The 16450-nt window shown below is 39.8% G+C and overlaps 1 protein-coding gene across 1 annotated transcript; it reads left to right on the top strand.

Annotated features, from left to right (window-relative positions):
* Positions 1 to 3517: 3517 nt before the first annotated feature.
* On the top strand, positions 3518 to 11216 carry LOC127216959 (zinc finger protein 120-like). Its single transcript, XM_051177839.1, is given in 4 exon segments — positions 3518 to 3777; positions 9487 to 9902; positions 9958 to 10013; positions 11160 to 11216. Coding segments are annotated over 4 exon segments (789 nt in total).
* The last annotated feature ends 5234 nt before the right edge of the window (positions 11217 to 16450 follow it).

Raw genomic sequence — 16450 nt, 5'->3', positions numbered from 1 at the left:
TGCTCCCAGGTGCCTTCCTCTGGTTTCTGGACTTCCCCTGATGAATGATTGTAACCTGTAAACAAAGAAAACCCTTTATTTTCCATGTTTATTTTAGTTATAGTGTTTTTATCATAGCAATACACCCCCACACACACACAACTCCACTGACCATAACATTACATAGCCTATAAGCCCTGTTTAGAAAGATGTATAGATGTCCAGACCCCATATTTCTTTTGTTTTTTTAAATATTCTTATTTTATTTGTTTAAATTTAAATTAGAAACAATCTTACTTCTCCCATCCTCCCAACCCCTCATCCCCCTCCTCCAGTCCACACCCCATCCACTCCCCAGGGAGGGTGAGGCCTTCCATGGGGGATCCTCAAAGTCTGTCACATCATTTGGGGCATGGCATAGGCTGAGAGAACACCTCTCCATGGGGGAATGGGCAGAGCCCATTAGCCAGTCCTTTCTGCTTATAGAGTACTTTAGTAAGTCCTTTTATATAAATCCCTTAGCAAGTAAAATCAAGGCTCCATGTCCTGTTGTAAAATAATCTTTTGGTATACTGTAAAGATGTGTTATTGCCAACGTGCCTTCTTATTGGTTTAATAAAAAGATAAATAGCCATTAAACTAGGCAGACAGTTAAATAAATACATTATAAAAGAATGCAACACATCTTTGCAACTTTAAACAAATATTACACAGCATAAACAAATCTAACAATTCATCTAATAGTCCACAACAGTTTAAAAAAAGAAAAAAAAATAGAATGCTCTACAGAGATGTCACAAACCTGAAACAGACAACCATGTTAGTTAAAATAAACTTCTGGTCTTGCATATAAGCAGCTGTGGCCATAGGTAAAAGCTGCCTTGTTCTGGAGTTATAATATCTCAGCAGAGCTATCCAACTAGAGCAGCAACCCCAGTGCTGATACGTGACTTTTCCTTGATGTTTTCTTAAATTGTGTTCTCTGTTCTTTGTATTTGTGAAAATCCTGGTATTGATAAAACTATTTTTTATATAATACATCATGATCGACAGGTTTCACAGTTAAGGCCAACTTAGTCTACAGAATACACAGATAAACCCACACAGATAATCCCTGTCTTGAAAAACCCAAAACCCAAAATCAGTCAAGCAAACAAAAAGAGCAGTGTTTAATCTGGATTACACCTTCTGTTGTCAGCCTCCATATAAAAAAGGATATTGAAGAAGGAAGCTCTCACACTCTTTGTCTGCTTGCCCTAGCTCTGGTTACCAAGTTCATTCCTTAATACATTAAAGCCTCTTCTTCATAATTCTGGTGTATACTGAATATCAGATGAGATACCAGCCTCTTGGACTGAAGAAATACTAAATTCTTCAGCTTTCCATGTTAAATAGTCATTATTTGAGCTGTGAGACAGCCTGTGAGACATTGTAATAAACTATCTACATACATAGATTAACTCTATAGTTGTGTTCAGTAGAGAATCTTTACCAATACTGCTATATTTTTGTTGGTTTTTCTTTAGTTTTTTACCTGCATTCTTCCTTGCTCCATTTCTTGTAATTATTCAATTTACCATTAAGAGTATACTTTTTACTATTATTCATTATTCAAGAAATTTATCTCAGTTTCAGGAATAAAATGCCTAAAGTAATGGAACCATCATCCAGCCTTATGGAGTGAGAAAGACCTATCATCCTACTAGTGATTTGTTCCCTGCTTTTCTGTTATGGTTTTCTGAAGTCCCTGTGACAATTCGGTTAAAAATTATATGTAGCTAGGAAACCAGCATTGTACCTACGCATAACCCCTGAACATGGGTCTAGGCAGCCTAAGGGACCTCTGACAGTGGAACCAGGATGTATCCCTGGTACACAAAAGGACTTTGGGAGCACATCCCCTATGAAGGGATACTCCCTTAGCCTAGAGGCAGGAGGGAGGGTCTAGTCCCTATTCCAAATGCTTGACAGATTTTGATGATCCCTCAGGGGAGGCATTACCCTCCCTGTGGAGTAGAGGGGTGGGATGGGAGGTGGGAGGGGGGTATGGGAGGGAGGCAGGGAGATGGAACTGGGATTGATATATAAAATAAGAAAAATTATATATATATATGAAAAAATTATATATCCTGAGTGAGCTACCCAGACCCAGAAAGATAAAGACAGTATGTTCTCACTTATAAGTGGATATTAGACATAAAGTAAAAGATAACTAGGCTACAATCTACAATCTGAGAAAAGCTATGTTTAAAAGAGGACCTTAAAAGGGACACACATCGAAGGCCCCAGGAAGGGGACATAGTTAATATCTCCTGGTAAACTGGGAGGGGGTAGAATGTACGGGATGCAGGATTGGAAAATGAGGGATCAAGAAGGCCAAGTTGGGGGAGGGACAAAGACAGAGAACAATGAAAAAGATATCTTGATAGAGAGAGCTATTGTGGGGTTAGAGAGAAACTTGCTGCTAGGGAAATTCCCAGGAATCTGCAAGGATTCCTAGCAGTAGCAGAGATTATGACTGGATTGGCTTTCCCCTGTAATCAGATTAGTGACTACCCTAATTGTCCAATACCTAATAGACGCAGATGCAGTGATACACAGCCAAGCACTGGGCTGATCTCCTGAAGTTCAGTAGAAGAGAGGGAGGATGGATCATATGAACAGGGTGGGTTGTGTCAAGATCATGATCTGGAAAACCACAGACAGCTAGTGGGAGTTTGTGGACTATGGACTGACAATTGGGTAACCTGCATAGGACTGAACTAAGCCCTCTGAATGTGAGTGACAGTTATGTAGTTTGATCTGTTGGGGAAGCCCCTGGCAGTGGGAGCAGGATGCATCCTGGATGCATGAACTGGCTTTGTGGAGCCCATTCCTTATGTTGGGATACCTTGCTCAGCCTTCCGTGGAGTCTGCTGAAGGGTCACCATAAGCAAGGTCCATCTTCCCAAACGGAAGAAATTTATGGACAAGAAGTTATCACTGAAGTTAAATGGTGGCAGACATGTACAAGGAATACTACAGGGCTTTAATGCCTTTATGAAGTGTGTGGAGATGGCAACTATGAGCAACAGAATGCATGGTGGTCATACGAGGAAACAGCATCATCATGTAGAACCCTTAGAAAGAGTATAAAGAATAGCTGCTCAGCAAAGGACTTCCCATCCTTCCTTCAAAGAACTATTTGACTGGGGAGTAGAACTGGGTTGTGTACATTTTCAAAAGAAACGTTTTGCTAAATAAACTTTTGTGATATTCAGAAAAAAAATTTACATGTGGTTTACATGACCTCACCATGAAGTCACAGAACAAATATTATTTGTGTCCTAAAAGCTCTCTTTAATTTTTAATATTCTGGTCATCCATCCACTCTACATTGAGCTATGGGTTCTGTAAGCTAGCCACACTGTGTCCAGGAAGAAGAAGGGGAAGTGCCTATGGAGAGCATGAAGATAGCAGGGTCTGTTATTGGATCTAGGGTCAAGTGTTATTGAAATGCCTACCTCTGCAGATCTGGAAAAGGTGTCTGGGGGAAGGTATGGCCAGTAAACATTGTGCTGTGTCTTTAAGCACAGTGTATCCTAAAGGAGGTGCTTTTTTCACTCATGCCTCATTAACCAATCAGACCCTCCAGACTACCTGCCAATCAGAGGTGGTGCAGGGCCCTTCCTGCTCTCAGCTTCAGGACTGTCTAGACAAGCTAGACAAGCTAGAGGCAGCATTTCTGTGTGCTGTGCTGCCATTGCTGCTACAGGGAGCTGAACAGAGAGCTTGGGCGAGCTGGGAAACCACAACATGGTGAGCAAGGGCTGCTGATCCCTAATGGGGAGGAGCAGATGCTGAGGTGTGGGAGCTGGTGTGGTGTGTCCTCCCCGAATCTGGGTGGAAACCTGCAGCCAGATTTTCTGTCCTGTGAGGTCCCATGTGGCAGGTCTATGAATAACTTTGGTCTATGGTCTAAATCTGCACAGGAAACAGGGAACTGTGTGTAGGAAGATCTCTGTAGTCAATTTCAACATGCTTTTGGTGCACTCATGAAAAGCAGGTTGGTGGCCAAACTTGGAGAGACCTATTTTCTCCAGTATCTTCTATATCATCAGCACAAGATTCATTTATAGTAAATTTCGTGGAGGTTGTAAAAGGCATCTCATGTGCTGTGTATGTGTAGCATGGCATTACTATGCCGTGATGGTGGAAGATTAGAATTGGTGATATAAAGGATTTACCAATGCTTAGGAGATAGTTTCATAAAGTAGAAATAGCTGAGGGAGGGCTGCCTGTAAGACAACCTAAAGGTAAGTATATGCTAACTAGGCCTTTAAAGATTACATTTGTTCACCAGGATTGTTAAGACATTTTGCTCCAAACCATTACAAAGGAGCCACCCCTGATTTATAACCAGCTTCTAGTCCCAAACCTTTATCAATGAAAAGGCCTGTAACAAGATGCTGAAGGAGTCATTAGAGGGTCACAACCAACCTTAAGACCTGGTGTGCCATAAAGTTCCAGTTTTCTTCTTGAGAAAAGCATATTTCTGTCTGATGGTCAATATGACACCAGGTGATAACTATTTGAAAAGTAAAATCCTGTTCTGTTAAGGACTTGCTCCATCAAGGAAGACTATCATTTGTGCCCTCAGGCAGGGAGGAGGAACATTCTTGGGAGAACTATTAACAGCTTGGGGCCTAGGCCTTGGAAGCTTTCCCTAAGGACCTGATGAATTGACAATAAAACAGAGTTCCTTCTCTCAAACCAGGAATTCTCTCAAACCATTGCCTTGGGCCAGGGCCTTTGTGGAAGGGTTTCTTCAAATCCTGAGAATCCAACTCTTTTCACTACATGGAGCTATGGGTGTAGTCAGTAATGATCTTGAGATACACTGTGTTCTTGTTTTGATTAGCCTCTTCCCTGAGTTTGTACCATTGCATGATACTTTCTGCTAACTTCATAGAAGTTCCTTCCTTTTATCCCTTGAAGTAGTATACAAGATACTATTTTCTTCCTTCCTTCCTTCCTTCCTTCCTTCCTTCCTTCCTTCCTTCCTTCCCCCCCCCCCCTTTTCCACACAGGGTTTCTCTATGTAGCTTTAGAGTCTGCCCTGTAACTCACTCTGTAGACTATGCTGGCCTCAAATTCAGTGATCTGACTGCCTCTGCCTCCTGAGTGCTGGTATTAAGGGTGTGTGCTATCACCACATGGCTAAAATGCTATTTTTCTTAAGATAACTTGGCATGGGAAATAATTTGTGCTAGTTCTCCCCAACCCAGCTTTTGTCTTTTCTATCTTCTGCTCTTTCTATCTTTCTCATTTCTCTAGCACTTTCACTTCCTGATCCTGTCATTGAATAAGAACTTGCTATTTCAGCTCACTAATGTACTTAAGAGATAATTGTGAAAATATTTTTGCTGTGTAACTATCCCATCTTTCTAAGTGGCTAGACTTGCAAGTTGTCTGTCTCTATTTAAATTGTTCAGTGTAACCTGGAACATGAACCTTAAGATTGACAGTATATGTGGTATACAAAATGTCTATAGGCTGTCTCCTCTTTGAGCATTAGCCAAAGATCTGTGTATACTATCATTATAGAGATTATTCTTTGTTAATATCCTAAGTGTGTGAAGGTATATTAATTCTGGAACAGCTGCATTTCTAACATTCTAGAAAAATGTTTCTAAGACAAGTTCTCTTATGTTGATCTGGTGACCTTGATTCCAGTCTTGTATTCTCAATGGCCTTGCTTCCTAAATTAAATGATCGTACCACCTTAGAATTGTAAAATCATCTATTGAGTCATGTAGTCAACTATCTAATGGAGTTACAGTAAAAGGATTCAAATGTGGATCATTGCTTCTTCCTTAAGACCAAAACAGGAATCCACAAGGATTACCCCAGTTAAGACTGGCCATCTCCTATAATCAAATTGGTGACTACTCTAGTTGTTATCAGAGATCCTTTATTCAATAACTGATGGAAGCAGATGCTGAGATCCACAGCCAAGCACTGGGTTTAGCTCTGTGTGTCCAGTTGAAGACATGGAAGAGTCAGGAGAATCAAAGTCCCAACAGTGGAACCCACAGAGACAGCTGACATGAGCTCATTGGAGCTCCTGGACCATGGTCTGAGAGCTAGGGAGCCTGCATGACACAGACCTATGCCCTCTGCATGTGTGTGATAGACAGGTGTGTAGCTTGGTCTGTTTGTGGGGGGTTCCATGCATTGGGATCAGGAACCATGCTGGTTTGCCTCCTCCAGCCTTGATCCAGGAGGAATTTGGACCTGCCTCAACTTGATGTCATGCTTTGTTGACTCCCATGGGATACCTGTCTCTTTCTTTAAGGAGATGGAGGAAGAGTGGATGGGGGCTACATGGGAAGTGAAGGGAGGGAACAGGAGGAGAGGAGGTAGGGGAAACTGGTCAGCATGTAAAATAAATGAATCGATTTAATAAAAATTAAAGAACAAAACACAAATGCACCTAAGTTATAATACTGTGAGAGAGGTACCTCGGCAAGTGTCTCCAAACCATGGAAGGTGAGGGACAAACACTCCATGCAGACAGTGGTTAGGGGAAGTATTATTGTGGGAAGGTCCCCTAGTCCTTGAGTCATACATAGTGCCAATGAGGACCACATATAAGAATTAATAACAATGTAACAGCAATTTTCAACAACAAGAAAAGCAGAAAGCAGAAAAATAAATCTCAGGAACTAACACATATAATTATTAATCAAAATGGTTGTAATATAGATCACAGGATATTTATATTTTCTCCAGGTTTGGTATGCACTGAGTTGAAAATACATTTAGAAATAAAAGGAAATGCTATCACTTTCAAATAAAAATGTTGTAAAGAGGGTCATAGTAGGTTTGTAACTGTAGGACTCTGAGCTAGGATAATCATTGTATAGCATCATCCTAACCTGGTCAGCATCAAGTAGGAGAATGTGGTTCTGGTTCTGGGCGATGGGAGAGGGTTTTTTTTTTTTTTTTTTTTTTTGTATGTTAAAGTTATGAACAGACAAATGAGAAATATAAAGCAACAGGGACTCTGTTGAATCTCTAGAGCCATCTATGTTTGGTTTATGACCAGCATATATACACCCTCTGTTATGGTTGAAATGGTAATCAAATGGGGCCACACCAAGAATCAGGAATACAATATTTCTGACCTGAGGTGTCATCATGGAGATGAAACAATTCCTGAAGTTTCTTCTTTCAAAGTTTGCACAGATATGTCTTTAAGAATCATGCATTTATTCCATATGGTGTCATAGTAGTCTTTTGTGGATGTTGAGGCTGGGGTGTGAGTTCACTCAGGTCTGTGTAAAGAAGATGCAGATATACTTTTAATAATGAATTTAGCTTTTCACAGCTGCAGGTGTCTCCAGCCTCAGTGGACTGAAATGCTTTCTCTATGCCCAGGGCATTTTGTTGTTCTCAATATTTACAGTTTAATGAGTTGATTACCATATGCTCAGAACAAGAATGAGGCTTCCGAAAATATGATGCCAACTGCAAATTCTTCATTCATCAGATACCAGAGTTTTCACTGTTTCTTGAACCAGTTAGAGGCATGAGCTAGTATACCCAGTTTGCCTATCTTTATTACAGTTAGTAATTGTTCATGCAATGTCTCTGATGTGCACTGAGTACTATTGATCTGTTTGCTTCTCTCTCTGTTTGTTAATAGGCATTTCAGAAATGACAGAGGTGACCCTCTATTCAGTTTTCTTCTTAAGTGACTTGGTGCTTACATTAGAACTTCTGTGTCATGGAATAAGTGTGGGAAGCGTGATAATTAAATTTTCAAAGAAGTATACATTTTCAGTGTTGTTAGTGTCACTTTTTATACATTTATGTTATATTTTAGAATGCATTGATCTATGACAATGGGCATGTTGACTTCACTAGGAAAGAGTAGGCTCTGCTGGATCCTTCCCAGAAGAATCTCTGTAAAGATGTGATGCTGGAGACTACAGGAACCTCACTGCTATAGGTAAGACTATGAATTTTTCTTCACAATTTAAAATAAGACGGCAACTGTTTCTTGGTTATTGATGCTCCTCTGTAATTACAACTGAAACTGAGCAAGAATGATGTGAATAAATCAGGCATGGTTCTAAGGTTTATGAAGGTAATAACTTAAATTTTGCACAATTTCCAATAATATATCAGGCATTTTCTGGTACTATATTTTAGGCTACACAGAAGGTAATTTTGATGTGCAAGCTAATACAAATATGCCTCAAGAAACTTTAAGGTGTCTGTAAGTTTTAAAGACAGCAACAATGTAATTAAAGTGCTTAAAGTGCATTGATGATTATTAAATTCTTAGAAAACCATATATCACAGTGTCAATTAGGTGATTTTTTTTTTTGCAAGACATTATTTTAAGCGAGTAGACAAGGAAACAATGCCTTAACAGATATCACCATTTCAATCATAGCCCCATGATAGCACTGCTGTAGAACCAGCAATCTATTTAGTTTATACCAGTTATATTACAAAAGGTATGCACATTGAATAAGTGATAAATACATGTTCAACACTTTCTAATAAGCAAGTAGTTCATAATAAAGCTTGTGTTATTCATATACTTGTGACTTTGCTAAGTTTAGTGAGAGGAGGTGTAGTTAGAGTCAAGAACCAAGGGTGACTGTTGTCGAGAAACCTTAGTCTCTACATCATATATCTATGAGGAACATAAAGTTAAATCATGGTTATGCAATGTGGATACTTTTTATCGTATGTCACTTTTAATACAAGCCATATGATGAGGATATCAAAAGAAGCAACATACCCCTCTATCTCTCAGAACAATTAAAAGATATGTAGCATCCCCCACTTTGAAAATATTTGTTGAATGAGATACAAGTTTACAAGTAATTGCTTTTCCAGCTTCACTGGAAATATATCAACCAATTCACACTCAGAAAAGCCCCATGTGTACTCGAAATGTGTATGTACTTCTGTTTGTCCTGGTTCATTTTACCAATGTATTATGACAAAGAATATAGGAAAATTTATGAGATTTTCTAGTTCTCTTCAAATATGAGAAAAATTTTATATAGAAAAAAGATGCTATAAATGTTAACCATCACAGCTGTATTCAAAGATCCAAAACAACCCTTAGTGAAGTGGAACAACATGAGTGTAAACAGTGATAAAATCTTAAGATCTGATTTTTCTTTACAATTATACAAAATTATAAAATTAATTCATACAGATATATTCACTGGTGTTATGAATGTGTTAAAATTTTTAACTATGCCAATTATCATTGCAGACATGAAAGAATGCATACTGGAGAGAAACCCTATGAATATAATCAATGTGGTAAAGAATTTATACAGAGCAGTAATGTCCAAACACATTCTGGAGACAAACCCTATGACTGTAATTAGTGTGGTAAAGAGTTTTCACAGCTGTCATCTCCAAATTCATAAAAGAACCCACACCAGAGAGAAACTGTATAAATGTAATCAATGTTGTAAAACCTTTTCACAGTACAGTAGTCCTAACACATAAAAGGACACATACTAGAGAGAAACCCTATGAATGTTATCAATGTGGTAAAGCCTTTGTATATCATGGTAATCTTCTAAGGTATAAAATAACCCACACTGGAGAGAAACCTTATGAATGTAATGAATGTGAGAAAGCCATTTCACAACAGACTGATCTCCAAATTCATAAAATAGTCCACACTGGAGAGAAACCCTATGAATATAATCAATGTGGTAAAGCCTTTTGACAAGAACTCCAATTTCATAAAAAAACCCATACTAGAGAGAAGCCTTATGAACATAATCAATGTAGTAAAGCCTGTGTATATAATGTAAGTCTTCTAATGCATAAAATAACCCACACTGACAAGAACCCCTATGAATGTAATCAATGTGGTAAAGTATATGCATATACTAGTGCATAAAATAATCCTACAAATAAAACCTATATGGGAAAACATTTTCACAAGAGTCCTCCAAATTCATAAAAGAACCCATACTAGAGATAAGCCCTATGAATGTAATCAATGTGGTAAGTTATTTCACAGGACAGTCTCCAAAAAAAGAATATATGCATGAGAGAAAGAAACCCTATGAATGTAGTTAATGTGGTAAAGCCACAGTAATATTTTAATGCATAAAAGAACACATGTTGGAGAACAAATATGAAACTAATCTGGTTAGCATTTGGACATATTTGTAGTCTCAAATTATGAGAAAAAAACTCATGCTGCAGAGAAACTATAAATGTAGTCAGTGTGGTAAGGTTTTTCACTTTGTGGTAGTCTTTATACAAGAGTAAAACTTTTAGTGTTTGATCAATCTTTTTAAAGCATGCTCATATCATAACAGTTTTTGATGACCTGAAAAGACCTCATACAGAAGAAAGTCTGGCTATAAAGGATTTCATAAGATCTTTAGTCAACACATTTTAGTTATACAAGAGTATTCCAGAGAAAATAACCTGTGATGTCGTCAACAAATGCCAGTCTTTATTTTGTTTGCATTTGCAAACTCATAGACAAAGCCCCACAAATTTAATGATAAAGTAACCATTTTAATTTTCCTCTTCAATGACATGAAATAAATCAGTTATAAAACCTGATGGATGTTTATTTGTGTCTTTTCTGTTGTGATAAAACAATGTCTACATCAACTCATGAAAGAGTTTAATTTGACTCTGGGTACCAGAGGGATACAGGATCACCATGAAAGAGGCATGGCAACAGGTGTCAGACATGGCTGCTATAGCAGGATGCTAAGATCTCACATCCTCAAACCTGCAGCATGAACCAGAGTGCGGGAACTGGAAATGGTGTGCCATGATTTATCATGAAAGCATACTCCCAGTGACACATTTTCTCTAGCAGGGCATCATTTCCTAAATCATCCCAAATGATACCACCAACTGTGAAGTATTGATTTCTCTGACTTCTTGCCTACATGCTTGCTTTATGTTATACGAAGTAGTTCATGATACTGAAAAATAGGTAAGCCTTTATATGCCTCAACATCTGGGTTACAGGAATAAATGCTTACAAAAGAAAAATAGTCTTTATTGAAAATGTTTAATGATTTTTGTTTAATATTTATTTTGTTATGTCTGTGTCTTTAGATATCTGCATGTGCTTAGAACGGTAAACCCTTTAGTCTTCCTGTATTTATTTCTAACAGGAATTACAGAATGTTGTCAAAATCCTCAACTGGATTCTGGGCAGGGACTTGTCTTAACTGATTAGTCCTGTCTTTATCCCTCTCAATATTTTATACCATTGGATCCTCTTTAATAATTGTCAAAAACTGACATTCGTCTTGGGAATGAAGTTTTAACTGCTTGGCAATATCTCTAGCCCTATAGTATTGTAAACCTTTATATTTCAACTTGACATTAGGAAATAGGGAAGAATGAGAAAAATCCTATCCATGTATACAATATGGTAAAGACTTTACATATTACAGTTTACTTCAGTTTCAATGGAAAATATGTTCATCTCTCTCATTAGTGTCTTGAAGCAAGTACATTGTTTACCATATCCATTCAAGTATGACAGTTGAGATCAGTGTTGTTTGATTTGGAAGTGTTCTCTATATGTGGCAAATCCACTTACTGAAGTTCATATATTCCATCAGTGTATTTGCTGGCTCATACATTCCTTCTTTGAATTCTGTTCCTCTTCTGTTGAACTTTCACTTGGTAATAGCCCCCCCCTTTTTTTTCCTGCTGAAATGTATAGAATTGGTTGCCCATTAGGTGATTGGTTTATTGTTTAGTTAAATATTAGGCATTGTTATATTTTTCACATAAAGGTATCTGGGAGAGGGTGGTGGGTTCTTGGTCCTGGTTTTGTTTTTCATATTATCAGAAATTCCCTTCAGACGATGGTGTTTGTTATCCATCCTGTCTTGGATGTCAGTGATTATTCATAGCTACATTTGAACTCCTGTTTCAGCCTTCTGAGTTTAAGACTAAGGATAGTTGATGTGTGCTCCTTTGTCACCTGTTTTAATAATGTTAGTATTAAAAAATGCTTAATAGAAGAGAATATAAGAAAGATAAAATACTTCATGTGTGTATCCAAAACAACATTTATATCTGTCTGTTAGAGATATAATAAAATAGGATAATCATTAATCAACTGTGTATTTCATAACCTAGTTTGTTTTTATTATGGATATGTATATACTTTTTTACATTCCTGCTTTTTTTCCATGTTCCAGTTTTATTCATTTGGTACTCACCTTGAAGTATTGCCTCCCAAAGGAATTATCTAGAGATACCAGGTAAAGACAAATTTAATTTTTTAAAAACATATCTGGTGTGTGTGTGTTATCATTGAAGAAAAGAGCAACACGATATATAGTTATACAGCCATCTTCTTGGCATTTTGTTAGTGTATTCTTGAGGACTGAACACTTGTGATCCCAGCACTGATACACCAGGAGCCAGGGAGATGAAATGCCAAGTCAAGGCATGATGCAATGAGCCACCACATCTGCTGTTTCCATTGTAGGTGGGGAGTGCCTGAGAGGATTACTTGTTTCCTTGGTCGCTGTTGTTGGATATGGGGATCTTTAAGGATCCAGCTCTCACTTCACCTCTGAAATCTTTTTGATAGGAGCTTGGTGTCACATTTCCACCTTTCCCCACTGAAATGCTGATGGAGTGACAGAGAGGGTCTTCATTGAAACCAAGGCTTCAGCAGCTATAGTGAGGAGATGTGCTGGTGCCTGCCACCTCTCTTGGGGTGTGGAAAAGATTTTGACTTCATTTATTTCCCCAGAGGCTGACCATCCACGGTCCCCATGGTCAGAAGGGACAGGAGTCAGCTTTTTGTTCCTTGCCCTTCCTGGGATGGTGAGTACTCTGTGCTGAACCAAGGCCATATGTACTCAGGGTTAAAGGGGGCTGAGAGGTTCTCCAGCCACCCCAGGCTGATCTTGTTCCTCAGAGGTTCAGCAGCGCTTTTTGGTGTATGTTTGTAGCATTAAGTTAATTTGAAAGATGAAGTTGTCTGTGCCAGGTAATTCTTAATTGGCTGTCTTTCTGGCATTTATTGTTCGTATGTAGGACTAATATGTACTGATGCCCTTTTGTGGATAATTTGCCTTATCCTATTCTCAACTTTCTGCCTTTACCTACCAGGCACTCTTTCTTTACTCCTCCTGCCTTCTCTCCCCCAACTCCCTTTTCCTGTCTGTCTGCTTTCCTCCTAGGCTTTCCCTGGCTCCTCTCTTCCCTCTGGTCCCTTGTCTATGGCCTGCCTCCTCCCCCTCCTCATGCTCTTCCCTTCCTAGTCCTCTGCTCAGGTGCATTTGATCAGTGAACATGGATCTCAGTTTTTCACCTCTGCTGTCTTCCCAAACCTGGGCATGCTAGTGCAACAGCAGCTAGTACACAACTTGTTCTACCTGATACGTTAAATAAAGTCATGCTCAGGATGTCAAAGAGGGGCTTGGCCTGCCGCCTGTGCATATCATTTCTGTTCAGTTTTGTAATTTCATTTCTTTGTAGAACACATGCTAAGGCACTGAAGGAGGGAAATACCTGACTTGTGAGTGTTAAACCAGAAGACCACACAAGGAACATTGGATGGAAGACAAGGACAGTGCCCTGAACCTTTCCTCTGCAGTAATCCCTTTGAAGATCTCAGCCTTGAAGAGGAGAAATGATGACAAAATGGCAAGGTAAGACAAATGGAATTTTCACTTTGAGAAACTAGTGTTAGGATTAGAATCAAGGCTTGAATCATGGTTATATTCAGGGTTAGCCTCAGGGTCAGGGTTAGCCTCAGGTTTAGACTCAGGGTTAGATTCAGGTTTAGACTCAGCCTTGTTCTTTTGCTGCAGCTATCGCCAATGAAACACAAACATGAAACTCAGTGTGCCCATGAGGAGTTTATTGGTGGAGAGAAGAGAAAGGGGGGTTGCTGATGGCCACCAGAAAGCAGGAGAGCGAGTGGGGTTGTTTGGCGCTAGCTTTAAAAGAGAAACTTGTGCATGCATAACTGAGTCCTCTATGCAAGCCCTGTAATCATTGATCTAGAGATGACATGGCCATGCATGTTCTACCCATCCTTAGGGGGCTTGGTCAGCAGAATGCCAGTTTCCAACATTCCCACCTCTTATTGTTATTAAAAAGATTGGGGATTGATTATGGAGGGATAGGGAATAAGGATGTTGAATTCTCAAGACTGCTTCCTGCTGACTTGGTGCGTTGATCATCTTTGGGGGATCTGAGAAAGCTGGGGTGCTGCCACATCCTGGTAGATGGTTGTTTCATCGCACTCCTGACTGTATCAGGAACTCTGGCATCTTTTTGAGGCCTGGCAAGATGTTGGTGAGAGCAGAAATGAAATCTTGTGGAAGGAAGGAAGGAGCCAACAGACATACACAAAAACTACACACCAAAATATAACAAATCAAAACCTTATCATCTTTGATATCTACACTTAGTCAACAAAGCTTAGCAAGCAATAACCTAAAAGATTTTAAAATATTTCAATTTTGGAAATATTTTTGGACTGTCAAAAAAGTTGCAAAGGCAACTTTAAACAGCATCAAAAGCAGATATAAGATACATACACACTAGTACACAGGGAAAACCTCTAAAATGTTTGGAAAAAAATCAATCCCTAACCCTAATAATTATATAACAAGTATCATCCTTTCTTTACAAGTTCACTTTAAAATTGGGTAGTGGGGTACCTGTAACCATGATCCAGCAACTTCAGCTACCACATGCTACCTTATAAACAGGAGTTTCCAGACCAGCCATGGTATCATCACAAGAACTAAAAAAAAAATTAAAAGTTTTGGTAAGCAGTTTAGATGTCAGTCAGGCAAAGAGCTGAACCCCCACATCCTTCTTTTACTCGCAATTGCATTTTGACAGACGCAGATAAATAAGAGAAATATGTTGCACTATAGACATGCTAACTTCATAAATCCATTTTACAGCTTTCTTCCAATGCTTAAATTCAGTGATGTCTACTCCGTTAATTATTGGCTACTAAGCTATTGCATCTATAATAAAGAAAATTAGGGATTAATCTTTCCGAGGTGTAAATAATCCCAAGTCAAAGGCTAAAGTGCATGCAAAATTGGTGACAGCAGTAACTACTGTGGTAGAAGAGGCTGCATACACTGTGTCACTCCAGAGGCAATCAGCTGTGTCTCCTATTGCTAACTGAGAGATATGAGCACTGAAACCTATCATTGGATCCAGCTGCTCATTCCAAGATCAAGGAGGACTTTGATAAAGTGCATCAGAGCAGTGGCTGGGAGTGCGCTCCAGAAAGAACTGGTGGAAAAGAATTGGAGAGAGGACGCACCTCTGGATTGGTTTGCTTTTTAGGGCAGGAGAGGTTGGGTGGCTGTAGAGGGAAGTGGGAAAATCATCAGAAACCACAACACAAGGGGAATACCTTTCCCAGAGCTGAAGGGCTGGTCTCTTTTGAATGTAATGAAATGGAGAGGTCAAGGAGTCCAGGGAGCAACAGGTATTATTATGTGCTGTGTGTGTGTGTGTGGGGGGGGGAGCCCCAATCATTTCATCATCTCATTTCAATCCAGCAGGAGAGATGGCTCTGGGTAGGGGTGAGGTTTGGGGGCAGGTGCAACTGGAGGCGTTTGGGATCTATTGCCTATGTCTACTGATCTTCAGCTGCGCATGGGAACCTTAAATGAACTCATGTTCTCACAGCTGAAGTCTCAGCACCACCTTGCAGTGCAACCAGGCTTTACAGGGGTGAATGCTGGGACCTGTAGTTCAGAGCCTCCCTCCCTGTGTGCACGACCAGGGCTGCGGCTTGCAGTGCCTTTTGCGCCTGTGCAGCAGAGACCAGTGGGGGTGGGGGGAGGTGCATCCTGAGTGCAGTGAGGCACCACAAGCCCTTTCCCCTTTCCCGCCTGCCCAGCTCCTTGCTTTTCCTGGCGCTGCCTTCCTGTCCTCCCCATACCACAGCTGCAGGTACCTAAAGTGACTGCAGTTTCCCTATTTTGTTTAAAAATCCCGGTTAGTGAAATAGTGTAGGAAACCCATGGTTTGTGATGCAGCAATTTAATTAGACTGAATTAATGAATCCATGTTTAATCTGAGCAAAGTATTCCTGTGTGACCCAATGAGAACAGGAAACTAGGAATCAGGTGTATTCAGAAGTGGGGGCTTTTAGAGCCCCTGGAGGTGGAGCCTCAAATGGCGGGCTTTTTAAGGGTGGAGTCTGAATTGAGGTGGATCCAGGGGTGGGCCCGTAGCTTCTGCTCACCTGGTGCTGTCTCTCAGGCTTCACTAGCCAATCAGAGCCCCTATCTGACCTGCCAGTCAAAAGGGAGGGCTCTTCTGGGAGCCAGGATTTCACCTCAGTGCTTCACGTGAGGAAGTCAGGTGAAGTTGTACCTTTGCTTCTTTAGAGAACTCTGGTCAGCTCAGCAGCCTCACCAAGCTGAGAGAGGGGATTCTCTTCACA

Source organism: Phodopus roborovskii, unplaced genomic scaffold, assembly GCF_943737965.1.
Source record: "Phodopus roborovskii unplaced genomic scaffold, PHOROB, whole genome shotgun sequence".
Lineage (NCBI taxonomy): Eukaryota > Metazoa > Chordata > Mammalia > Rodentia > Cricetidae > Phodopus > Phodopus roborovskii.
Note: the sequence above shows the minus strand (reverse complement) of the source record. Positions and strands in the feature narration are given on the sequence as shown.